The sequence below is a fragment of the Bos javanicus genome, chromosome 18 (assembly GCF_032452875.1).
Source record: "Bos javanicus breed banteng chromosome 18, ARS-OSU_banteng_1.0, whole genome shotgun sequence".
In the NCBI taxonomy this organism is placed as follows: domain Eukaryota; kingdom Metazoa; phylum Chordata; class Mammalia; order Artiodactyla; family Bovidae; genus Bos; species Bos javanicus.
This window is the reverse complement of record NC_083885.1, coordinates 36,605,012-36,628,821: the sequence shown is the minus strand read 5'-3', so window position 1 is coordinate 36,628,821 and position 23,810 is coordinate 36,605,012. Positions and strand designations below refer to the sequence as shown.

The following is a 23,810-nucleotide window of genomic DNA, read 5'->3' as shown; positions in this document are numbered from 1 at the left end:
CCCCCGCCGCTTCCGGTTCTAGATAAGAAAGTCAGCGCCCTCCCTGGACGGGAGAGGAAGTGACGCTGTTGCCGAAAAGATGGCGGCGACGGCGACTGTCCCATTTTCAACTACGGCCTCGGCCACGACGACAGCCACCGCGGCTGCTCTCGGGGAGGTGGAGGATGAAGGGCTCCTGGCATCGCTGTTCCGGGACCGCTTTCCGGAGGCCCAGTGGCGTGAGCGGCCTGACGTGGGACGCTATCTCAGGGAGTTGAGTGGCTCAGGACTGGAGCGGCTGCGGCGGGAGCCCGAGCGCCTGGCCGAGGAGCGAGCGCAGCTGCTGCAGCAGACGCGCGACTTGGCCTTCGCCAACTACAAGACCTTCATCCGCGGCGCCGAGTGCACCGAGCGCATCCACCGCCTCTTTGGGGATGTGGAGGAGTCGCTCGGCCGCCTGCTCGACCGCTTGCCCAGCTTCCAACAGAGCTGCAGGTGCGACGGGCCCGGAGCTAGAGGGGCTTCTAATAACTGTAATAGCTGTCTTTATGATGATAGAAGTACTTAACACTTAGTGCTTACCATATTCCAGCTTCTCCTCTGAGCATTTTATTAATCTTTTTAAGCATCACAGCAGCCTTCGAGGTAGGTACGCCATTCCCATTTTGTGTGTAAGGAAGTTGAGACCGCCCCAGGATGTTTCGAAGTCAGAATTGGAACCCAGCAAGCACGTCCCTCTTATAGGGCTGTTGTGAGCACTAAATGGAATGCATACAAAGCACTTATCATTGGGTCTGACATATCATAATTAACACCCTACAACTGTCAGTTTAATATATGTGCATATTTACGTAAACATACACACATCACACATATACACAACACACACGTACATAACGATAGCTTTCAGAGATCATCTGATCCAAAACTTTCATTGACAGGAGACTGACGGGGAAATCCCATTTGGGAGCAGTAATACTCAAAAAAACCCCACAAAAACCCCACCAAACTTCCTTTTTGAACCATATTCTGCCTCTCTCCTTCATAATCCCTAATTCTGCCTTCCGGCCTTTCATGAGAAAAGTGTTTTCTTTAGAGTCTTTCAATATTTGAGAATAGCTTTCATATTCTTCCAGTTCTCTAGAATAGAGAGGGGGCTTCACAAAGCAGGCCTCTGCAGTTACAGAGAAGGGAGACTGTAGCAGGAACTAAGGTTGGACAACAGCAGAGAAGATTAAGAGGCTGGGGGAACTTGAGGATTAGGTTGTAGTTCAAAGCTACTAGGGGCATCACGCAAATAAGAACAGCTGTTATTAAAGGAACATTTACTCCATATCAGATTCTGTGTTAAATGGTTTACACCCATCAACTCATTTAATCCTCACGTCCTTATGAGATGGGTCATAGTACTATTTTACTAATGAAGAAACAGTTCAGAGAGACTTAAGTACCTTGCCATGGCTTGTTAAGTGGCATATCTGGATTGAAATCTTTTTTTTTTTTTAAATCACTTACTAGTTGTGTGATCTTAGACAAGTTGCTTAAAATCTCTGGGATAAAAGTACCTGATGAGTTTGGTGTGAAGATTAGATTACATTAATCGTCTAGCCTGGTGTCAGTTCATAGTAAGTGCTTGGTAACTGGATGCACAGTAGTGAACTACCAAATGTTCTCCTGACTTGCTAGGAATTTTGTGAAAGAGGCTGAGGAGATCAGTTCCAATCGCCGGATGAACACCCTGACTCTAAACCGGCACACAGAAATCCTGGAAATCCTGGAGATCCCTCAGCTCATGGACACCTGTGTCCGGAACAGCTATTATGAAGAGGCCCTGGAGCTGGCAGCCTATGTACGCCGACTAGAAAGGAAATACTCCTCCATCCCTGTCATCCAGGTAGCCAACTTGCCCAGAGAAGACTCAAACCAATGTTCTTATGGTCAGTAATTCTGTGGTCATCACTGACCCTTTAGGCATAAATCTTGGGGAAACTCCTTGCATATTTCACATCAGTTACTGCAAGGCAAGCAGGCTTGCTCATAAAACATACATTCATTATTCAGTCAATTGATAAATATTAACCACGGGCCAGACAGTGATCTAGGTGCTGGGGAAGTAGTGTGAACAAAGGCAAGGCTGTGCCTTGTGTGACTATAAGCTGTTAACTGGCAAATAAATAATATCCTTTCAGATAGTGAAATACGCCAGGGAGCGGGCTAGAAAACTAGGTGGGTTGCTCCAGGAAGAGTGGTCAGGAAAGGCTTTTCTAGAGAAGTAACATTTAAGCTGAGATCCAGATTATGAGAAGCCAGCCACATGATGATGTAGGGAGACACCAAACCAGAAAGTGTCCAACCAAGTATAGCAGGCTAAGGAGAGAAGAAGTTGGGAGTGTTTAGAAGTAAACAAGACAGCCATTCTGGCTGGTATGCGGTGAGCAAGGGGACAGCGTTAGGACGCAGGTGAGGGCAGGAGAACCAGGCGGGGCCTGTAGGCCACAGTGAACCAAATCTTTGTTGGTGAGCCTGGATGCATCAGTTGTAGGAGGTCTGTCTCATACATCAGGACAGCAGTGGGAATATTGATTGGCAATATTCAGGGCTAGTGGAATGGACTGTGGGGAGTGTCTTCCCCAACGTACTGACTCACCCTGTGTTGTCAGGGCATTGTGAACGAAGTGCGCCAGTCCATGCAGCTGATGCTGAGCCAGCTGATCCAACAACTGAGGACCAACATCCAGCTCCCTGCCTGCCTCCGTGTCATTGGCTTTCTACGGCAAATGGATGTCTTCACCGAGGCTGAGCTGAGGGTCAAGTTTCTTCAGGCCCGAGATGCTTGGCTCCGTTCCATCCTGACTGCCATCCCCAATGATGATCCCTATTTCCACATCACAAAAACCATCGAGGCCTGCCGTGTCCATCTCTTTGATATTATCACCCAGTACCGTGCCATCTTCTCAGATGAGGACCCTCTGCTGCCTCCTGCCATGGGTGAACACATGGTGAATGAGAGTGCCATCTTCCATGGCTGGGTGCTGCAGAAAGTCTCACAGTTCCTGCAGGTGCTGGAGACCGACCTTAACCGAGGGATTGGCAGCCGTCTGGACTCTCTGCTGGGCCAGTGCATGTACTTTGGGCTGTCCTTCAGTCGAGTAGGGGCTGATTTCCGGGGTCAGTTGGTGCCTGTTTTCCAGCAGGTGGCTATCAGCACTTTCCAGAAAGCAATTCAGGAGGCTGTCGAGAAGTTCCAGGATGAAATGAACTCTTACACCCTCATCTCGACTCCAGCCGTCCTGGGCAGCAGTGCCCTGCCGGCTGCTGCTCCAGTCACTCAGCCAGGGACCCTGCAGCCGCCCATGGTGCTCTTAGACTTCCCGCCCCTTGCCTGCTTCCTCAACAGCATTCTGGTCGCTTTCAATGATCTGCGCCTCTGCTGCCCTGTGGCCCTGGCGCAGGAGGTGACCAGGGCCCTGGAGGACGCCCTTGACAAGGTGAGCGCAGACTGTTGGCTCTCTACTGGGGCCTCCTCTTTTTTTTTTTGCCGGGGCGGGGGGTCAGGGGGGCGGTGGGGGCGCTCCTTTCGTTACAGGTGGCGACTTTTGTAATACACCAGTCCGTGTGACAGGGTGTCTGTTGACTTAGGTTTAGTGTGGTTTTAGAGGTTTTTCTAGTTGAAAAGGTCTGCTTAGTCCTCCTTCGTGAAGTGGCTCACTTGTAGTAATTTTTCAGTGATGTATTGGTTTTCTGTTGCTGCATGACAAACTCACACAAACATAGCAGGAACAATACATATTTATCATGTCTCAATTTCTGTGGGTCAGGAGTCCAGGCACAGTATAACTGGGCTGACCTGCTCACAAGGTTGCAGTCGAGTTGTTGGCCCGACCGACCGTGGACTCATCTGGGTCTCAGGATCCCCTCCTTTCAGGTTCATTCACGGTGGCGTATTCCTATTCCTTACAGTTGTAGGACTGAGGCCCTCAGCTCCTAGAGACCACCCCACTCCATGAGCAGTTCACAGCTTTTGATTCTTCAGAGCCAGTGGGAGAGCATCTCTCCTGCCTGAGTCTCTTCCTCAGTCCTCTTTTTAAGAGGCTCATCTAATTAAGTCAGGCCCACCCAGGATAACTTCCTTTTTCATTAATTCACAGTCAGCCGATTTGGGATGTTAATGAAAACTGCAGAATCCTTCACCTTTGCCATATCCTATTGGTTCTGCCTGTGCTCAAGGAGGAGGAGAAAACACAAGGGAGTGGGTACCAGGAGGTGGGGATCACAAGAGCCATCTTAGAATTCTGCCTAATATAAGTAACACTACTGATCCCACTAATATCCGAGTATGGTGCACGTTTTTAAACATTAAATCTTTAGATGTTGAGGTGCTTCTTATAATTGATGGCATCTTATAGTCCCTGTCAGCCAGGTGGCAGTTGTGACGTGGTTGCATCAAGTCTTTCTGTTGATGTCCTCCAGTAAAAAACAGCAAGAAAGCATGAGCAATGAAACTTTATAGGGTCAGTGAAATTCAGATAATAGTAATTACCTAATATCCATCTAGAGCTTACCTCATGTCACATAGATCATCATACTTTATACATATTCAGCCTTTATCCTCACAACTCTATGAGGTTAGGTCCTTCTGCTGGCTCTGCTTTATAGATGAGCGAACTATCAGACACAGAGGGCTTAATAATCACTTAGAGGCCACAGAAGCACTGAGTACACAGCTGGAACTAGAGCCCAGAACATCTAGCACCAGAGGCTCTGTTATTTACTTGTTTGTTTGGCAGTACATTGCAGCTTGTGACCAGGGATTGAACCCAGGCCCTCGGCATCCTAACCACTGAACCACCAGGCAATTTCCCAGAGTCTCTGCTCTTAACCCTGTCACAGCTGTCTGTAATGTTAGCTAGGCTTGCTCTGTTATTTGTATGTGGAAATAGTGAATGTTCTTTGTATGTGGAAATAATGTATGTTCTTTTCCAGCTCTGTTTTCCTTCTCCTTTACAATTTTCTAGTGGTTCTAGCATTCTGGAACGTCAGAGGCCTTACTCAGTAAAACGCTGGTATTTTCCTGGATCCATCAGAGTTCTAGTCCATCTCCCATGGGAGCCAAAAATGATGTATTCTGTGTATTTCATGATGTTCCTGCACTGGAATTGGAAACTGCACCAATAATAAAACTAGTTGAGTAAGAAATACATCATTGAAGTAACAGAATTGTGAAGACTGACCACCATTGTGAATTTAAACAAGATAATGATGTACTGTTTGGAAAGACTGTTCTTTTGGAAAACTTGAGGGCTGCACATCTTTGTCACTGCTGATGGGGATAGATTAACAGGTAATTGGTGGTGCCCTTTTCTCCTAGGTAACTAAAGTAATCCTGGCCTTCCATCGTGCGGAAGAGGCTGCCTTCAGCAGTGGGGAGCAAGAGCTCTTTGTCCAGTTCTGCACTGTCTTCCTGGAAGACCTTGTTCCTTACTTAAATCGCTGTCTCCAAGTCCTTTTTCCTCCAGCTCAGATAGCACAGACCTTAGGTAAGAGATGAGAAGATAAGATTTTTAAAACTATTTTATTGACATAATTCACATACTAAATAACTTACCTATTTTTAAAATTCAGAGTTTTTAGTAAAAATGTACAGAGGTGTGTGCAGCCATTGGTATCATCTAACTTTAGAACATGTCCATCATCCCAAAGATCCCTGGTGTTCATTCCCCAATCCCACCCTTGAGTGAGTGAGTGAAGTCGCTCAGCCGTGTCCGATTCTTTGGGACCCCATGGACACCAGGCTCCTCCGTCCATTGGATTTCCCAGGAAAGAGTACTGGAGTGGGTTGCCTTTTCCTTACCCAGGGAACTTGCTGACCCAGGATCGAACCCGGGTCTCCCACATTGAAGACAGACGCTTTACCGTCTGAGTCACCAGGGAAGTCTCTAATCCCACCCTTAACCCCTGGCAACTACTAACCTACTTTCTGTTGCAGTAGATTCTCCCTTTCTGGACATTTCTTATCAGTAGACTCATTCAATATGTTTATATCTGGCTAAGTGAAAGAAGCCAATCACAAAAAACCACTATGATTCCACTGCCATGAATGCTTATAGACGGTGTTTATGAAGTATTTTTTTGTAATTTGCCTTCGTATCCCTTTGTCCACTGTCTCTGTGCGGTGAAGGGCATGTGGGAGAGCAGTGGGCAGTGGTCCCACCAGCAGAGTGGCTGCTCTTGGCTCCCCCAGCTTCTCTTTGGCCCTGTCCGGGGAAGCCGGTGCCTGTCCTGGCTCTTCTGGCACTGTCTATCTCCATCCGCCCTGCACTGAGCTGTTCCGATTACGTTCACAGTCTGGCTTTACGGCACAGCTCCCTGTCCCCTGTCACAAAGGTGACTTTACTGAAATGTGGTAACTGTGTTCGTTACTCCCAATAAGTATTTTGGGTTTTTTCCCCTTGTGACACATAAATATTTAAACTTATTAAACGCTTTTTTCACTTATGTTCTTTACTTTCTGGGTCAGGCATTCCACCCACTCAGCTCTCCAAGTACGGAAACCTGGGGCATGTGAACGTCAGCGTCGTCCAGGAGCCTCTGGCCTTTATTCTGCCCAAGAGAGAGCCGGTCTTCTGTCTGGACAAGGAGCTAGTCCCTGAGCTCCCGGCTCCAGCGCCAGCACTGCCGCCCAAGGCGCCAAGCCCCGAGCCCGTCACCCCGGTCACCCCGGCTGTCCCTGACGCGGGGCAGGAGGAGGTGGAGTCCGCGGGGCCCCCGCAGCCCGACGAGCCTAGTGCGGGCATCTGACCGGCGCTGCCTGCCCCCCAGGCTGATGCGGCCGGTATCTGGACGTGGGGCCGGGGAAAGTTAGGCAACCCCGGTGGGAACGGGTGTTGCCGCGCGTGGGAGAGGCTGCAAAAGGGGTAATTCAAGAGAGAATCCCCAATACTGTAAAGCAACCATATTCCAATTAAATTTTAAAAATAGTGAACCTCTTGGCTATTCTTGAAAATGCTTGCTTAAACTATCATAAAAGGGACTTAATAAGGCTGAAATCCGCCGCGGAGAGGCAGGCTGCGTACGGGGAGCGGCGCCGGCGCTCCCGGAAGGGGCACGGAAACTTCACTTCCCGGCGTCCCTGGTGGCAGAGCCTCGGCTACGGGGGCCGGCGAGGGACGCGGCCGGCCGGAAGACTGCTCCACGCGCCATGGGTCTCCTGGGGGCTGGGCTGCTGCTGCGGTGGCTGCGGGCGCCGCGCTGCGTTGGGTCGGCCCTGCTGTGGGGAGAGCGGGTAGCGGTCGGCGGCGCCCGGGCCTACAGCTCCACGCCCACCCGGGATGGACTCGAGGGGCCGGCGCGCCGGCGCTCCTACTGGCGCTACGTGCGGCGTCTGGTGCAGGGAACGCCGGAGCCGCCGTACCCGCGCGTGTGCCAGGTTGGGGATCCGGCGCTGCGGGCCGTGGCGGCCCGGGTAGAGCCCGCGCAGCTGGCGGGACCCGAGCTGCAGCGGCTGGTGGAGCGGCTAGTGCAAGTGATGCGGCGTCGGCACTGCGTGGGCTTGAGCGCGCCGCAACTCGGAGTGCCTCTGCAGGTATTGGCGCTGGAGTTCCCTGAGACGCTCTTCCGCGCTTGCGCGCCGCGTGTGCGCGAGGCCCGTCAGATGGAGCCCTTCCCCCTGCGCGTGTTCGTGAACCCCAGCCTGCGGGTGCTGGACAGCCGCCTGGTCACCTTCCCTGAAGGCTGCGAGAGTGTCGCCGGCTTCCTTGCTTGCGTGCCCCGCTTCCAGGCGGTGCAGATCTCAGGTGCGGAGAGGTGGGGTCCCTGGGGCGGCGACTGGGTGCCTGTGTGCTCCCCTTCAACCTATGTAGGCGGCGGGCTCGGATCCCACGAAACAGTTTACCCCAAGTTGCAGTTAAAGTGTAGACATGTTGATGGCTGATCTCAGGAGCCTACCGACATGAACAAAGAGCAGACCCTAGAGTGGACGAAATTCAGGACTGATGGGATGGGGCAGGAGGTGCCTGTGAGAGCAGAGCCAGCTCAACCGGGGCACAGGGGTGGGGACTGGAAGAGTGGCCTGGTTCCACTGTGAGCTCTCACCCCGTCCTCTGCCCTGTCGCTCACCCTGTGTCTCTTTTCTCTCTCTCTCACACACACACACATCTCTGCTGCTATTAGATCTGTCGTGGTGGCTTGGGAGAAGTGGAACCCAGCTTTGCCTAGCTCAGGGTGATAAGCCAGTACCTGTCTGTCATACCACAGGATATTCTGCAGAATGTGATTCTTTGTTGGAGGGTTGGGATGGTGGTTCTTCTTGAGCAAGCCACTTGGGAAGATCATGTCTCATTTTAGCCCCATAGTGAGCCTAGCAACCCCCCTGTCAGGGTTGGGAACCTGGTTGAATACTTGGTAGAGTCACAGTTCAGACTTCATTTTTTAGGATGGAGAGGCACTGCCGTCTGCATTCCCTTCTGATGTTGCCTCTTGTAAACACAGCCAGGGGCAGGGAAGGTCTCAGTAGGTTGAGAATGACGCAGTTCCAGCATGTCCTCACCCAGGCTGTACCTTCCTTTGCAGGGTTGGACCCTAGAGGAGAGCAGGTGGTGTGGCAGGCGAGTGGGTGGGCAGCCCGCATCATCCAGCACGAAATGGACCACTTGCAGGGCTGCCTGTTCATTGACAAAATGGACAGCAAGACGTTTACAAACATCCACTGGATGGAGGTGAATGACTGACCAAGACACACACACTCCAGCTTTGAGCTGGGCACATCTTCCTTGCTGGACTTGGTGCTGGCTCTGCTCTGACAGAAAACAACAGACTGCCAAAGCTGCCGAACTGAGTTGGAGGAGGATGCTAAAAATGTGTACCCTGAAATGAGCTATGGACAATATATCTTCAACTTGAAAAGAGAAACATCTCCCCTAAAGGAGTGGGCATTTCCTAGCAATTTTGTATAGAGATGGGAGGTGAGGGGTGCAAATAAATAGCCACTCTCAGTAGACGTGATTTCAGAAGAGTGTAGCCATCTATTCCCCAAGCCAAGATCAGATTACGATGTAACCCCCAAACGTCTGAAAGCTATGTTTAAAATGCAGATTAAGGCTGTGGTTGCTCGTCTTCACCAATGTCTTATGTTACAAAGGGTCCATGTGTGTTACTTGCACAGTCTCTGTTTGTTTTGGATACCAGTCTGCCTGTGGAAGCAAAACACAGGACAGAATATCCCCAGTTCAATGACAGTCTTAACGTAACTGAGTGGTCATACATTTTTCAAGGTTCAGATACAGTTTAGGTCTTGGGCTTTTGCTTTCCACCTTTAACAGGCCTGGGGAAGGTTTTCCTGCTGAGATCTCTTAGGTAGCTGGTACGTGGCTCATTCTTTGGGTGGAGGCCATGGAGCAGGGCATGGAGCAATACAGGTTTCCCCGTGATCTGAAAGAACGTTCTGACGAAGCCTTTCCTAAGCTGAAACAGCACACAGGGAAGAAGCAGTTACGGAGGACACATCATGCTAACAGATGCACAGAATAAATCGAGATGCAGCACAGACGCTCACAGACACGGTGCAAAGCGATGACGGCTGGATGCTGAGATGCTGAGTGTAGCTCCTGGGGAAGGAGCTTGGTGGTGCCACTCTGGCTGCTCTGAGTGCTTGCTGCTTCTGTAAGAGCTTGCTGCAAAACAGAAGTGGAATGCTGTTTTGGCTTTTGCCTTTTTTGTTGAAGTGAAAGTCCTCTTCAAGTTTCTTTCCATTAGTGAAAACAGGTACTAATGTAGGTCTTTCAGAGAAGCAAAGCAGTGCAAAGTGGTTTCAACAAGTGGGGACTGCCTGTAGTTGAGAAGGAGCAATGAGCCTTTTCCTGTCACAGTCAGGGCAGAAACAGAAAGCAGGACATCTATTTCCTCGTCACCACACTTATTCTGAAAAAATAAACCAGCATCATGGCGACAACGGTTTTAGCTTTAACATTCTGTCAGAGCTTTGTCAAGAGGTGAAGGAGCTCATTTTTATGTTGAGTTTTGCCATGCAGGTACTCTTACCGAAGTCCTCCAAAATCCAAATACAGGTATAGTAAGAAGTCCAGTAAGCTGTTTATAGAGAAAATGTATCTTAAACAGTAGTTAATCAAACGACCCAGGAAAGACCCATTCTTCCCAAGTGCTTTCTCTAAACAGCCAAGTCTGGGGTGTGTGAGGCCATGCAAGCCAGCCAAGTCTGGCTTTGCGTCCCTCACACTTCAGGGAGGAACAGGGCCAGCGCTGCCCTGAGCTAAGGACAGACTCAGCCCTCTCGGAATCTGTAGTAAGCTCTCATTTATATTGAAAACGTGGCCCCTTAGGAAAATTAGGATTCAGTGAGCCTCCTTTCCCTTGCAGGATGGCATTAAAACATTCTGAAGGTTCCTTACAGGCCCTGAGGTTGACAGTCCTTAATCATGCCTTTGTCATACAGATTGGTAGTATCTGCTGGACACTGCCTGACTTAAGGCCCAAAGAAAATGACTGCTCAGTGTGGACCTCGGGGAAAGCCTGAGATTCTGTTGCTGACAATAGATAAGATTTATGGTTGTAATAAACAAGGATGGATTTGATCAATTAACCCAAGACAGTACAACCCAAAGACAACAAATCCTTGCTTTTACGAGGAAGAAACTCTCTTCCATCTTGGGCACATAGATCAGCTGCAAAACCAAACACATGATTCAGCACCTTGAGCTAATGAAAGTTTTAGAAGTCAGCTTCCACAGTGTAAATCAATGTAGGCAGAGGGTTAAGAATGGAATCCCCAGGTAGGGAGGAAGTGAATTTCAGAGTAAGCACTTAGGGAAGGAAGTTCCTCTGCACTTATTAGCCATGTTGAGCATCACCACTGTGCCAGGCTCAGCAGCGAACAAGACAAGTGTTTGCCCTGTCACTCAGGGTAAAGAGAGAAGTGGGAAGGCAGGGCAACTGTGATGAGAACTGTGGCGATGAGCCCCAGCAGCCCTCCGGTTTCTGCTAACCCCTGTGACTTGCCAATGTGTTCAAGCAGCGGCAAGAAGGAAGCAGGTTGGGAGGGAAAAAAAAAGGCAAGGGCCTTCCGTTTTAAATAAAGGTAACGAAACACAACTGACTAAAATGAAGCAGTACAGGGAGGGGGTGGCCAGTAGTTTTTGAACGGTATGTTCAAATGGTAACTGGTGGCTGAGGGTCCATAACTAACTAATCAGGAACATGATGTGGAAACTCTCCAGCAAGTGATACAGCTCCCCCGACCCAGCACAGCACCATCTGGAGGTCAGGCCTGTTGACACTCCAGGTAACAAGAGCGGGGCTGACCCACTGCACTGGAGAGGAGCACTGTGCCTACGTCTTCAAGGAACCAAGCAAAAGCTGGCTCAATTCAGCAGACACCCCTACCCAGATCAAAGAAACACCACGGTGCAATGCTAACAACGTGGGCCATTCTGGTTGAAGGCACTGACACTAAGTTTGGGAGGGGGAGGAGAGCTAGAGCAACCAGATGCCAGGCTGTTCCTGCCGCCCCTCAGACAGTACTCCCTGGCCTGCCACCAGCTCTGGAGCCGTGGCTGCCTCACTTCCAGGAATCACAAACTCAAGGGGCCACCGGGGCTGGACAGGAGATGCCAAGGAGTGAAGCAGTCCGGGTGGGGAGGGTGAGCCGGAGGGCACAGTCCCCTGACGAAGAAGGCAGATCCTGGATGCAGGGCCAGTGTTTCCCTAACCTGCTTCAGAAGCCAGAGATCTCAATTTTTGTCAGCTCTTGACTTTTAAATGTTGGCAGCAGACCAAACCAAAGCACAACCACAGGCCGTGTCTAGACCACAGGCCTCTCAGCTTGCAGCCTCTCATCTGGAGGTTGAACAAGAACTGCCCAGGTCCCTGAAACACACCCACCGCTTCCAAGGCCTTGGGGGAAGAAAGGTCTCGTGAACGCGATGGGAGAACAGGCCCGGAACTGCAGTCGCTGGTGACATTCCGGTTTACTTGCAGCTCCACTGAAGAGAAGAGAGCAGAGACCAGAGGGTCTTTCTAGGGGAAGCAAGTGTGGCCTTCAAGGAGCCCCCAGACAGGAGTCAAAGATGAGAGCACTCTCAGGTGGCTCAAGAAATGAAAAGGGTTTATTAGCCCGCTTCCAGGACAGGGACCCGGGGCAGTGGCTGGGCTCAGTGTTCTCACATTCAGAGGGATTAAAAAAGAGGCAGCAGTGACACCTGCCTGACTGCGTTCCCTCGGTCTGATCTACACAGCTTTGTGCTCACAAAAACCATCCTCTCCTCCTGCAGGGAGGACACAGGGCCCAGAGGAAGTGAATGGCTTGGCTCTACTCGTGGCCCATACAGGCAGAGTCTGGACTGGGGATCCCAGGCAACAGCCATTTGGTTCACACGGAGCAATACTTGGATCTGGAAGGGAGGGGCAGCGGGGGCGCTGGGCAGCCATTCTGAAGGGCCGCTGCACCAACTCCAAGGCCAGGGGCTGCTCCCACTCCCTGACACCTCGGGCAGGTTTTAAATTTATAAACAAGTCAAAAATCCAAGCAGCATTAATTTAGGGAACAAAGAATGGTTTAAAAAAAAAACCATGGGAGGCGGGCAGGACAAGGAGATGGTGAGCATCCAGAAGAGGAGGAGGAAGCAGGAAGAGCCAGTACCCCCCAGGTACCGAATGTGCTTCTGTGACTCCGCAGCGGGGAGGCCCTTCCTTCCTGCTCCCCCACTGACGGCCGGTCAGCAGGGGGACACTGCAGTGGCCTTGGGACGAGCCCTGGAGCTCTGTGTGGCCACTGACCTGGGGAGTACCATGGATTGACCCCAATCAACCTCCCACCTTCACCATCAGGCAAATGAAGAAGCTTTTAACTCTCCTGTCCAAAGTCCTCTGAGAATTTCTTCACTTTCAGGAGGTCTTCTGCATTCACAGTGGGTCGAGTGGTGGCCAAAGACCGGAGCATGTCCGACTGCAAAGAGAAGTGCAGGCAGGTGAGGGGGCTGGGCTCCGAGCCCAGCTTAGTCTCAGCCCCACACAGTCCAGGGTGGGAAGAGGGGTGGGAAGAGCCCTGCCTCTGAGGTCACCCCCAAGTCCCAAATGCAGAACTCCCACTGCCTGGCTTCTGCCTGAAGGCCTCCTGGGGCAACCCATAACATTTCTAGACAGCCTACTTCCCGTTGAGGGAGTCTTAAGTTCCTGTTATCTCTTAACTCCTGTGAGAAGCTCTTTGTAAGTGCACGCCCACCACACCAGGCCCAGTGATCTTGCCTGACACCACCTCACAGGACAGGCAAGACCACTGGCAAGGCTGAGATAAGGACAGGCCAGGAACAGTGAGCTGAGTGGCTGCCTGTGCAACTGCACCAAATCCACAGTGCTAAGGACAGTTACTGGTTCCTTCTGGGTAAGGAGGCCAACCCCAAAGGTACCAAAGCAGCAGTCCTCACCTGGCCTTTACTCTTCCTGTTGAAGAAGATACAATTCTAACACTACGACCTCCATCCTGGGTCCCCACTGAGTCTGGTATAAGGAGCGCCAGCTCCAGAGCCCCAGAGACCATTCTGTCTAGGAGGAGCCACAATAGCACAGAACATGGAAGGGGAGGAGCAGATTTCATTCTTGGACCGAAACCCCCAGGTTCCTGGGCTCTCTGTAGTCCTCTCTCCCAGCCAGCGACTTACCATGCAAACCACAGGCTCTAGGAGTTTGTCACCAGGGACGTCCATCCAAGTCATCTCTATGGCCCCTGGGTCCCCCGGTGAGCATGGGGTCAGGAGGTCATCGATCATAATGCTAGGGTTGGTGCGGGAAGGGCCACAGACCTGAAACCAAACGGGAGCCTGACTGGCTGGAAGGGCTGCCCCTTGGCACCTGGGGAAGGGGCGGGACACCTCGGGTTTCTGAGCCCTGAGGAGAAGGTGACAGCATGATGTGGACGAAGGCCTGGGTTTCTAGATCAGCAGTCTGATCTGAGTGATGGGCTCCTTCAAACTCTTGGGCTCTTGGAGTCTGGGTGGCTCCAAATCCGATTTCAGAGGTTTGCGATCAGCATGCTCTTCCAGCTGTTGTTCTCCAGAACCACAATCTGTGACCCAAAGACCTAGAAAGCTTCCTTTCCTCATCAGCTCCATCAAATATCACCATGAACGTGGTGACGTCAAAAGTGTTTTTCCAACTGAAGGCTGCCTGCTCCGTTGGCAACATTTCCCCAAGTATCTCCAGGGCTCAACACTTACGTCCTTCAACTCTGGACTCAGTTCACCCAGGGTGCCCCATCCATTAAGAGTGCAACCTACCCACACCCCCTCCAAATCGCAGAACACAAGACCTCCCTCCCTTGCTGTTTCCATCACCCTCTAAGAAAGGAGTCTTTGCCGTCTGTCTCCCCCACTAGAAATGAGGCTCGTGTAAGGGTTTCCGTCTGCTGTGGTCACAGGTGTCTCCCCAACACCCAGAGCAGAGCCAGCAGTGCCCACGGTGACGCTGACAGCCATCTACCGCGTGAATGCATTTCCTCTGCGTGGTGTGCCATTTTATGCCCCTCGCTTTCAGACACACAGCAGGGCCCACCACGAGCACTGGCACAGGGCTGACACAGGTGGCAGAGGTGGTGGTCACAGCGCCCTGTCCTCTGGCATCACCCGATTTGAGGTGGTTGCCCTCAAGCCAGCATTGCAGGGGTGGTGGGAGCATGTACAGCCCTGGCCCCTGAAGGCACTTAACCTCGGCTCCCAAGATGCATTGTCACCCAAGCAGCCAGAGAGCCAACATCCCCTTTCCTGTGACACTTTCTAAGTGGCTCCTTGTGGGCCTGCTCACCTTTTTGAAGTGTGTTGCTGACTGCACTTTCCTCACAGGCTGCATGAGGGAGTCCCGCACAATGACGCTGATGTCTGCGCCCGAGTAGCCTTCTGTCTTCCGGGCCAGCTCGTGGATGTTGGCCTCTGTGAGGTTGTGAGGAGTGCTCCCCAGATGCAATCGGAACATCTGGGCACGGGCAGCCTCCTCCGGCAATGGGATATAAATTCGCTTTTCAAACCTAGAGAGCCAAGCACATGGCAGGACTTGAAAGCGGAAGGCGGGATGGTCTCAACGGAGAGGCTCGGGCGCCCTCCAGAAGCCGGCCTCACTAAGGGCTCTGCAGACTCGGAGAAGCCGCCAGAGAAACAGGGTCCAGCTATATGCCTGCTGCCAGCTGCAGGCTGACCATGGCTGGAGACAGACCTCGGCCCTGGGCTCCTCCAGGGAAGACTCACCTCCTTCTAATGGCCGAGTCCAACACCCACGGGATGTTTGTGGCACCTAGCACCAGAGTCCCATCATTGTTGTTCCCCACCCCTGTGGACAAAGGGAAACAGACGCCAACTCAGCACCTGCCAGGCTCAGTCAGGACCTGGGAGGGAAGGAACTCGGGGGCTCTGTGTCCTGAACTGGAGCTGTCCCCTGATACCCCCGGCAGAGCCCTGGCAAGCCTTACTGGGGTACAAGCCCCACAGCCCTGCCTACCTCGGGAGGGGCAGAGAGGCGGCCGACCAAGGCCTCAATGAGAGGGAGCTAAGAACTGCTTCTCTGCTTCTCCGTCCCTCCACCGTAAGAGTAGTCAGATTCAGCCACAGCTAAATACCAAAGCCCAGGACTGGCTTCAGGTGGGGCAAGGAGTGGGGAGGAGACCCAGGACTGGCACACACCCTGCATCTGGACTAGGAACTCGGTTTTGATCCTGCGGGCAGCCTCGCTCTCATTCTCGTTGCGGGATCCGCAGAGCGAATCCACCTCGTCGATGAAGATGATGGAGGGCTTGTGCTGGCGGGCCAGCTCGAACAGGTTCTTGACCAGCCTGTGAGGGGAGACATGGGTGGGATCCTGGCCCAGCCCGGGTCCCTGGCACCACCCTCCTCTCGCCCTTCCCTCGGAGAGGCTGAGTCGACAGAAAAAACAGTAGTAACAAGTCCTCAGGCAGCCCTGCACTGGGAGGAAGAGCAAGCCTCAGCATCAGTCTCGAATCCCAGCAGCCCTGTTCGTTAGCTCTGGACAAGGACAAATCCCTTCCCTTCCTCTCAGCCTCAGTCTCCTCATCTGCAAAATGGGAGCCGGTGTGGGGAATAAGTTAACTGTATAAAGTCCCCAATGGAGGACACTTAGCTGAAACCCAATTACTGTGAGTGCCTTTCCTTTCCCCTCACGTGGACTCATGGCTCCCAAGTGACCTTCCAGGCTCGGCTGGCTCTGTCAGGACAGCGTCCCACCTGACAAGCTAACAAGACACCCCTCTCCCGGCGCCTCTGGGAGGCGAGTCCAAGGGCAGGGAAGCCAGGCCGTGAGCAGCCACTGCGGCTGCCGTGGGAGCGGAGCCTGGGTGGACTCACTTCTCGCTCTCCCCCAGCCACTTAGACATCAAGTCTGAGGAGGACACAGAGAAGAAGGTGGAGTTGTTGGCCTCTGTTGCCACTGCTTTGGCCAGGTAGGATTTCCCTGTGCCGGGCGGTCCAAAGAGCAGTATCCCCCGCCAAGGGGTGCGCTTGCCTATGAGAAAGAATGAACTCGAGTGAGCTTCTTCCTGACTGGGGAAAGGGAGAAAAAAAAGCAGAGGGGCCGGAGTCATGGTAAATATGGCTGAGAATAAAAAGCTCTACAAGACGACTTTGCTGTAGGAGCAGAAGAGTCAAGGCAACTAAATCACCTGCCGAGAGCTTGGTCCTGGCCCTGGCTCCAGACCCCCAGGACCTGGCAAAGTGACGCTGGCTGGCGCTGGTTCCTGACCCTGCCTACCACTGGAACGGTTCAAGGTTCTAGTCACAAAAGTGTCTCTAACATGTAAAGAAGCCAAGGAGTAGGTGACCGCGGCGAGCCGGCTCTGGACCCTCCCTTGACGGAGCGCACTCGGGAGGGCCAGGCCCTCACCTGCTAGGGGCGAAGGGAGCCAAGTTGCCACCTACCCCCTGGATGCCTGCATCACGGGGCCCTGAGCTGGCGCTCTCAGAAGCCTGACTTTTGTGCACTGGGGCCTAAAGTGGCTTAACTCTTACCTGTGAACAAGTGCGGGAATTTAATTGGCAAAATGACAGCTTCTTTGAGGGCCTCCTTGGCTCCCTCCAGCCCAGCCACATCATTCCACCGGATGTTGGGCTTCTCCATCACGACGGCACCTGCAGGACCAAGACAGAGTCTTCGACCTGGAGCTCGACCCATCTGGGGGTCCCTGCCACCACCCACCACCACCACCCTCACCCCCTCCCACCACCACGGGCCTCAAGCTGCTTACCCATCAGCTGCTCTTGCAATTTCTTTTTCTCTGGATTATCCCCTTCACTGTCACTATCGCTGCTGGGAAAGGAGACAGAAGACGACAGGCTGGAGTGAGAGGCAGCTAGCAAGGAGGCTCAGAGAGCGAGACCAGGCTCTGATGGCCAGCCCGGTGCTAAACAGACACTTTCCCTGCTTGACAGTGGTTGAGAGGTCCGCAGACAAGGCACCCCAAGGATGTCGGGGCTACACATCGTCAGCAATCCCCTCTGGATCCTCCAGGAAACACTCTCCTCACCAACCCTCGCTTCTTCACAAAGGGCAGAAAACTGAGACGTGTGCGCTCTCAAGAAGGCCGGTGGGGGCCTGGTGCTCTGGCTGGACATCAGGAGCAGCCGGGCAAGCACTGGGAGCTGCTCCTGGCCTTTCACAGGGACTCACAGCAGGACAGTATGTGGCTGTGCCTCCAGGGCCAAGCCCGATCCAGACACAAGTCATGTGTCATCCTTAGAACTCTTCCAGGCCCCGGGGCGGGTCCTCTCAACCCAGGAGCAGAGCTCCCCACTTTGGGGTCGGGGGAGAGAGCTGACACATCACCTTTCTCTCTCCTGCTCCACCACCTCTGGGCTGCGCACCCGCCCTTCACCTCCAGGACATCACTGGCCTTTGTGCTCAAACCACAGATGAGAGGTGACAGGCTGTGGAGGGAACGCTGGCTGTAGAGTCCAAAACAGAGGCCCCAGGTCTGGGTCCAGACTCCATCAAGTAACAGCTCTGCAACCGTGGCCATCCCTGAACCTCTCCGAGCCTGCCGCTGTCCATTACATGAAGATGAGACCCTCTGATAACACAGCTGGCACTTATTTGATCCCTACTGTGCTCCAAGCTGTCTTCTCCGGGCTTTTCCTGCATCATCTCATTTGCTCCTTAGGGCAACACTGGGAGGGAAGTCCCACTACCTTCCTCCTCCTACAGATGAGGAACCTGCAGGCCCAGCAGGGTCATGGTACTTGTCCAGGGTCACATGACTAGGAAGTGGCAGAGCCAGGCTGGATCCTGACAGTCTGGCTGCAGAATCCAGGGCTGACTCCCCACCCTGCCCACAGCTTTTCCATACAGATCTAGTGAGACAACGGATGTATGTTTCCTGTAAAGGGCTCGGTGAAAAAAAAAAAAAAGGGCTCGGTGAAGGCAGCTGCAGGCATCATCTCTATTACAAGGAGAATTCCCCAAAGGACAGCACCAAGATGACAGCACGCAGGAAACGGACCCTGCTCGCGGGGGTGTCGGGCCCGCCGGGTCCTCCACTCCTCCGTACTCACCCCTTACTCTCGCTTTGATTCTCTTTGACTGGCTTCTTGCCATGCTTCTCTTTGTTTCGTAAGTAATCCTTCAGCTTCTCCGCCCGGTCCAGGTACTGCATGCACTTGGCTCGAATGCTCTCCTTGGCTTTGTCACTGTGTGCTTCATCTGCAGAAGGGGGACCACGGAGGGGCCCCTGTGAGCTCCGTGTGCCCGCCCTCCTCTCAGCGCGGCTCTGAGGCTACGGAGGACCCTGTGGGGGACTCACATTTGATAGCGTGCAGGAAGTACTCCACGGCATGCTGGTAGAGCCGGAGAGCCTCCTCGTAATTCTTGGCTTTATCCTCTTCTGTGGCTTTTGTCACCAGATCAATGGCTTTCTGGAAAGGCAAAACACACAACCCAGGGCTTCCCACAAGATCCAGAAAGCCCCTGGGTTCCAGGCAGCAGGAGTACACTGATAAGAGATATTGCCAGGCCCGGGAATCCATCAGCTGCAGACCTTTATGTTGGCCTACTTGTCCAACATCAACTAGAAAGGCCTTGAAAGGCAGCTTTAAAAGACAGCTGTTCTGCTTCACAATATATTCATACAGTAAAAGCAACTGCCTTCTCAGTCAAGTGGAAGCCTGATCAAGTATCTCAGGTTAGGGCTCAAAAGGAGAGTTCACTTTCTATTTCGCAATTTCAGGGGAAAGAGAAATAGAGCTGGACTGAGAGCCTGCAACAGGGCAAACAGAAAAACCAACTGATTGCTGCACTGGTCAGCATGGAGGCCAGAAACTACCCTTGACCTTGTGGGCCAGAAAGGACCCAGCCAGCTAGGAAAGTCCTTCATCAACCCAAGAGTTTTATGATATGGACTTAAAGGGATCTCTACTTTTTTGTATTAGCCCAGCTCACTTCTCTAGGCTGAAAAGAGAAGACAGTTTCCCTAAAGTTGATTCCTAGGGAAGGGATGCTTAGCTATGTGACTCAATACACAGATACTTCCAGGAAGAAAAGTGCCTGCTTACTTCAAAGGCATCTGTGTGCTGCCACTGGTGGGGAGTGAGCTTCCAGACCCTCCTAAGAACTCTGGAAGAGTGCCTTTGTGAACCTGCTAAATCCCGCAGGCCTGTGCTCTGGACTGAACTGAAAGCCTGCTGGATCTCTCAGGCAGCTGCCCCACACCTACACATCCAGTTTTAGAAACCATGGCTTCACCAAGCTGGGAAGCACTACCAGAATTATCCTCTTCAAACTGAGACAGCACTAGACAGCAGGCAGGCAGAGACCACTGGCCACAGAGCGAACAATAAGCCTCCTGACTAGCCCTTGGCAGGGCCCAGGGCCTCTGTGCGGCCCTTTCTCATCAGAAAGTAAGAACTCTCAGAAAGACACAGAGCGTTCTACAGAACTAACAGACTGGGACAGGTCAGGCCAGGCTGATGGTACACAAGCACACCAGCTTGAAGAGATGAGGAAAGGCTACTGTTTTCTAGCTCCTTATACTCCTTACAAACAGATAATGGCTGGGAGCCCTGAACCTTCCTGGATGATGAGCTTAAACACAAACTTCATGTGTTTACTGTCCTCCACGAGGCCTCTCTTCAGACAGACATGAGACGGGGTGCTCCTGTCACCAGTGGCTTCTCATCTCCAGAACACACCTCCAGGTCCTTAGACTTTTCCACTCTACACACTTTGCTTGGGTCTTTTTTGAAAGGGGGGGCTCGGAGCGATACTCTAGGAATGCTCTGCTTCTCAGGTGGCAAAGTAGGCCTACTCACTCCCTCTTTCTAGATCCTCAGTGCACCTCAGAGCATATTCACTGTTTCTGGCAACCATACATAGTTTTTCACATACAAGAGGCATGAGTTGCAATTTAGAGTCAAACAGTTTTGCTTAACAGGAGGGAAAGGCAACAAAACTGTCTGTGGAATCTCCAGTAACAGGTAAGAAAAGGGTAAAAAAGACATGCTAACATGTGGCAAACTTTCCATAAAAGACCAGAATGTAGATATTTTAGACTCTCCTGCCATATAATCTCTGTTGCAACTACTCAACTCTGCCTTTGTAGCCCCAAGGCAACCAGAGACAATACATAAACGAAATGAGCAGAGGTGGGTTCCAATAAAACTTTACAGACACTGGAATTTCAATTTCATGACTGTCACATATCATGAAACATCCCTTTTTCCAGACACTTAAAAATGTAAAAACCGGGGCTTCCCTGCTGGCTCAGTGGTTAAGGAATCTGCCTGCCAATGCAGGAGACATGGGGTTTGACCCCTGATCCGGGAAGATCTCACATGCGATGGGCACCACAACTATTGAGCCAGTGCTCTAGAGCCCGGGAGCCACGACCACCGAAGCCCTTGCACCCTAGAGCCTGTGCTCTGCAACAACAGAAGCCACCACAATGAGAAGCCTGTGCCCTGCAACCAGAGAGTAGCACCTGCTCTCTGCAACTAGAGAAAAATCCACACAGCAATGAAGACCCAGGACAGCCAAAAAATAAAATGAAATACATTTTTTTTTTCAAAAATGAAAGAACCCATCACACAGGATCACATATTATTGATATATACTTCCATTTATATGAAATGCCCAAATTAGACAAATGCTTAGGGACAGAGAATGGATTAGTGGTTGCCTAGGGTTGGGAGAAATACAGCTGGGGACTAGAGAAGTGTGACTGCTAAAGGAGGCAGCATTTCTTTCTGGAGTGATGAAACTGTTCTAAAAGTGATTGTGGCGATGACCGCACAACTCTGTGAAAGTCACTCAGTCATGTCCAACTCTTTGTGACTCCATGGATTATACATTCCATTTTATGGAACTCTCCAGGCCAGAACACTGGAGTGGGTAGCCTTTCCCTTCTCCAGGGGATCTTCCCAACCCAGGGATCAAACCCAGGTCTCCCGCATTGCAGGCGGATTCTTTACCAGCTGAGCCACAAGGGAAGTCCAAGAGTACTGGGGTGGGTAGCCTATCCCTTCTCCAGCGGATCTTCCCAACCCAGGAATCGAACTGGGGTTTCCTGCATTACAGGGGGATTCTTTACCAACTGAGCTATCAGGGAATCCTCTGAATATACTAAAAGCATTGAACTGTACACTTTAAATGAGTGAACTGTATGGCATGTGAGTTATATCTTAATAAAGCTTTCCTTTAAAAAAAAAAAAAAAGGAAAAGGCATCTTAGCTCACAAGCCCTGGGAAGGTGAGATCTGCAAGCCATGCTGGTCCACCCCTGTGATAACAGCTTCCACTGGTAGCTGGTAAGATTTGGCTCTGGACACCAGCAAATTCTTGGCCTAGAACCCACTGTATTCCATGCCTCTGTTCCCCTCTTTCTCTCCACCTGGAGTAACTGTCCCTGCTGGTATCTGCCACCCCCCCCCATTCTTTGACTACGGACCCAAATGCCTCTTCTTCCTCGACCTCTTGCCCAACTCCCCGAAGCACTGTACCTGTCACCACTTAATGAGCACTGAATATGTGCTGACACTGCGTTAAGAATGCTCCACATGAATCACTCGATCTAGAGCCACTATCACAACAACCCTACGGGGCATCACCCCATTTCACTGACAGGGAACCCGAGACTCCAAGATCAGCTAACGAGCCCAAGGTCACATGCTAGTGAGTGGCAGAACCAAGATTCAAACTCAGGTCTGAGACAAGAAGAGCGCGTTCCTGTTTTCCGGCCCAGCTAGGTCCAGCAGCACCTGGAGGACGGGTCAGTCATGCATCCAGGTGGCGCCACCCCAGCACCACCTAACGCGATCCAAGGAATGAATGAAGGGTCTTAGGCCGAGAAGAGGAAATGGGAGACAGGGGGAGGAACGGGGGTCTGTTCGAAGGGAGGCAGGAGAAGAAGGGAGATCCAGCAGCCCGACCGCGGGCCCGGGCGTCGCTGTGAGGCCCGGGTGAGGCTGATCCCCAAGGCAGCCCCGGGTCGCCAGCTACACACAGCGACCTCGGGGCTCGGCCCGGTCTAGCGGGCCCGGCATTCTAAACGCGAAGCGACCCACGGTTCAGAGCGCGAGAAAAGAGAAACGGGCACAGAGCGACGGGGCGGGGGCGCGAGGCCGCGGCTAGGAGGAGGCCGCCCGCCCGCCCGCAGGCCCCGCCGCGCTTCCTTCGGCCTCAGTAAGCCGGCTGGGCCGCGGCGAGGTACCTGGAGGGTTGACGTTGTCATTTCATCTCCTGGGTCTGCCCCACACCCCGCGGCGCTGCTTGCGGCCTCGGTCCTGCCCCGGGAGCCGAGGAGCTGGTCCGGCGCGGAGGGCCCGATGGGTCAGCGCTGGGCGCGGGCAGGGCGGCCGCTCGCAGCCGGAGCGGAGTCCGAGGGCGAGCGAGGAGCGCGGCCCAGAGCGGTCGGGCCAGAGCCGCGCGGCTGCCCTCTGGCGGCCACGGCCGGCACTGCAGGCCGCCGCTTTCAGCCGAGGCTGTGGGACCAGGGCGTGAGCAAAGGGGCGTGTCGGGGGAGGGGCGAGACTGCCCCCAGGGGGCGGGGCCAGAATAGGACCGGAATGAAATCATCAAGTCCTGAATCCCACTTGGAATAAAACTTCATCTGTTGGGCAAGTTTTTCTCTCACAATAAGCCTGACTTCTCAGAGCTTTGGGTTTCTGATGTTTAATTAAAGTTTTTAATTAGTATCTACCTTGTCTGCCTTTTAGAGGAAATGAATGAGCGAGCTAATGTAAACACTGGGTCTTATTAGACCCTGTTTACTGTTATTAAGATGCCAGTGGCTCTGTCTAAAGCCAGTTCTGTTTTCCTTTGTATTACTTTTCTCCCTAGGAAAGTGATTTTCTTAGGTCTCCAAAGCTAGGGGCTCTACCCAGGAGATCTTAAGCATAGCAGATTGGTTATTAACAGAAGCGCAGCGTGTTTAAAAACCAATAGGAAGAATCCAGTAAAGAAAGCTAGCCAATGGGAATGGGACCAAAGCCTAGGTGGGTGGATAGGCTGCAGACGGTAAAGTGGGAGCTGAGAAAATAGATGCCTACCTTGGCTGGGCAGAAGATAACAAGACGTTAGGAGAGTGCCTTTGGATGGCTTCTGTTTTCTTGGTGAATTAGAAGAAACGAGAATCTTCTGATAGAGGGAGAGAAAGTGGAAGGCCTGTGGTTTGAGGAGTAAGGATGGTTTGAAATCATTTCAAGTGAACAAAGCTGGTAAAGGGTGGCAACTCTATAAATGTATAGAGGTGACAATTTGTGTATCTGTTAATCCCAAATTCCTGTCATCCCCCTTTCCTGCTTTAGTAACTGTAAGTTTGTTTTCTATGTCTATGACTATTTC

At 52.3% G+C, this 23,810-nt stretch overlaps 2 protein-coding genes across 11 annotated transcripts; one reads left to right on the top strand and one right to left on the bottom strand.

Annotated features, from left to right (window-relative positions):
- Nucleotides 1-25: 25 nt before the first annotated feature.
- On the top strand, nt 26-8,979 carry COG8 (component of oligomeric golgi complex 8). 3 transcript variants are annotated; one of them, XM_061387721.1, is made up of 6 exons: nt 37-474; nt 1,666-1,873; nt 2,640-3,467; nt 5,348-5,516; nt 6,497-6,670; nt 8,548-8,979. In XM_061387721.1, exons 1-6 carry the CDS (start codon nt 80-82, stop codon nt 8,703-8,705), a joined length of 1,932 nt encoding a protein of 643 aa, XP_061243705.1. In that variant the 5' UTR covers nt 37-79; the 3' UTR covers nt 8,706-8,979. The 3 variants fall into 3 exon arrangements, with proteins under 3 accessions (XP_061243702.1, XP_061243705.1, XP_061243704.1); XM_061387718.1 differs by lacking the exon at nt 8,548-8,979 and having other exon boundaries at nt 26-474; nt 6,497-6,961; XM_061387720.1 differs by lacking the exons at nt 37-474; nt 1,666-1,873; nt 2,640-3,467; nt 5,348-5,516; nt 6,497-6,670 and adding an exon at nt 6,789-7,772.
- VPS4A (vacuolar protein sorting 4 homolog A) lies at nt 8,977-22,949 on the bottom strand. 8 transcript variants are annotated; one of them, XR_009730822.1, is made up of 13 exons: nt 22,678-22,869; nt 18,779-18,890; nt 18,531-18,678; nt 17,228-17,289; nt 16,992-17,111; nt 16,332-16,488; nt 15,654-15,802; nt 15,222-15,303; nt 14,785-15,004; nt 13,647-13,787; nt 12,805-12,934; nt 11,872-11,972; nt 8,977-10,062 (listed from the first exon to the last, which is right to left on the bottom strand). XR_009730822.1 is itself a non-coding variant. In XM_061387732.1 (12 exons), exons 1-11 carry the CDS (start codon nt 22,696-22,698, stop codon nt 12,833-12,835), a joined length of 1,314 nt encoding a protein of 437 aa, XP_061243716.1. In that variant the 5' UTR covers nt 22,699-22,869; the 3' UTR covers nt 8,977-10,062; nt 12,805-12,832. The 8 variants fall into 8 exon arrangements, 5 of the variants coding, with proteins under 5 accessions (XP_061243716.1, XP_061243717.1, XP_061243718.1 ...); XR_009730823.1 differs by lacking the exon at nt 11,872-11,972 and having other exon boundaries at nt 8,977-9,894; nt 10,015-10,062; XR_009730824.1 differs by lacking the exon at nt 11,872-11,972 and having other exon boundaries at nt 8,977-9,438; nt 10,015-10,062.
- Between the last annotated feature and the right edge of the window lie 861 nt (nt 22,950-23,810).

Bases quoted from the DNA above. Each gene is read 5' to 3' on its own strand.
- COG8 (XM_061387721.1), top strand. From the start codon at position 80: ATGGCGGCGACGGCGACTGTCCCATTTTCAACTACGGCCTCGGCCACG. The intron at 475-1,665 runs GTGCGACGGGCC...CTGACTTGCTAG, and splicing joins AGCTTCCAACAGAGCTGCAG to GAATTTTGTGAAAGAGGCTG. The intron at 1,874-2,639 runs GTAGCCAACTTG...CTGTGTTGTCAG, and splicing joins CCTCCATCCCTGTCATCCAG to GGCATTGTGAACGAAGTGCG.
- VPS4A (XM_061387731.1), bottom strand. From the start codon at position 22,698: ATGACAACGTCAACCCTCCAG. The intron at 17,290-18,530 runs GTGAGTACGGAG...CTCCTTTCCCAG, and splicing joins AATCAAAGCGAGAGTAAGGG to CAGCGATAGTGACAGTGAAG. The intron at 13,788-14,784 runs GTGAGCAGGCCC...GTTTGGTTTCAG, and splicing joins CAGCAACACACTTCAAAAAG to GTCTGTGGCCCTTCCCGCAC.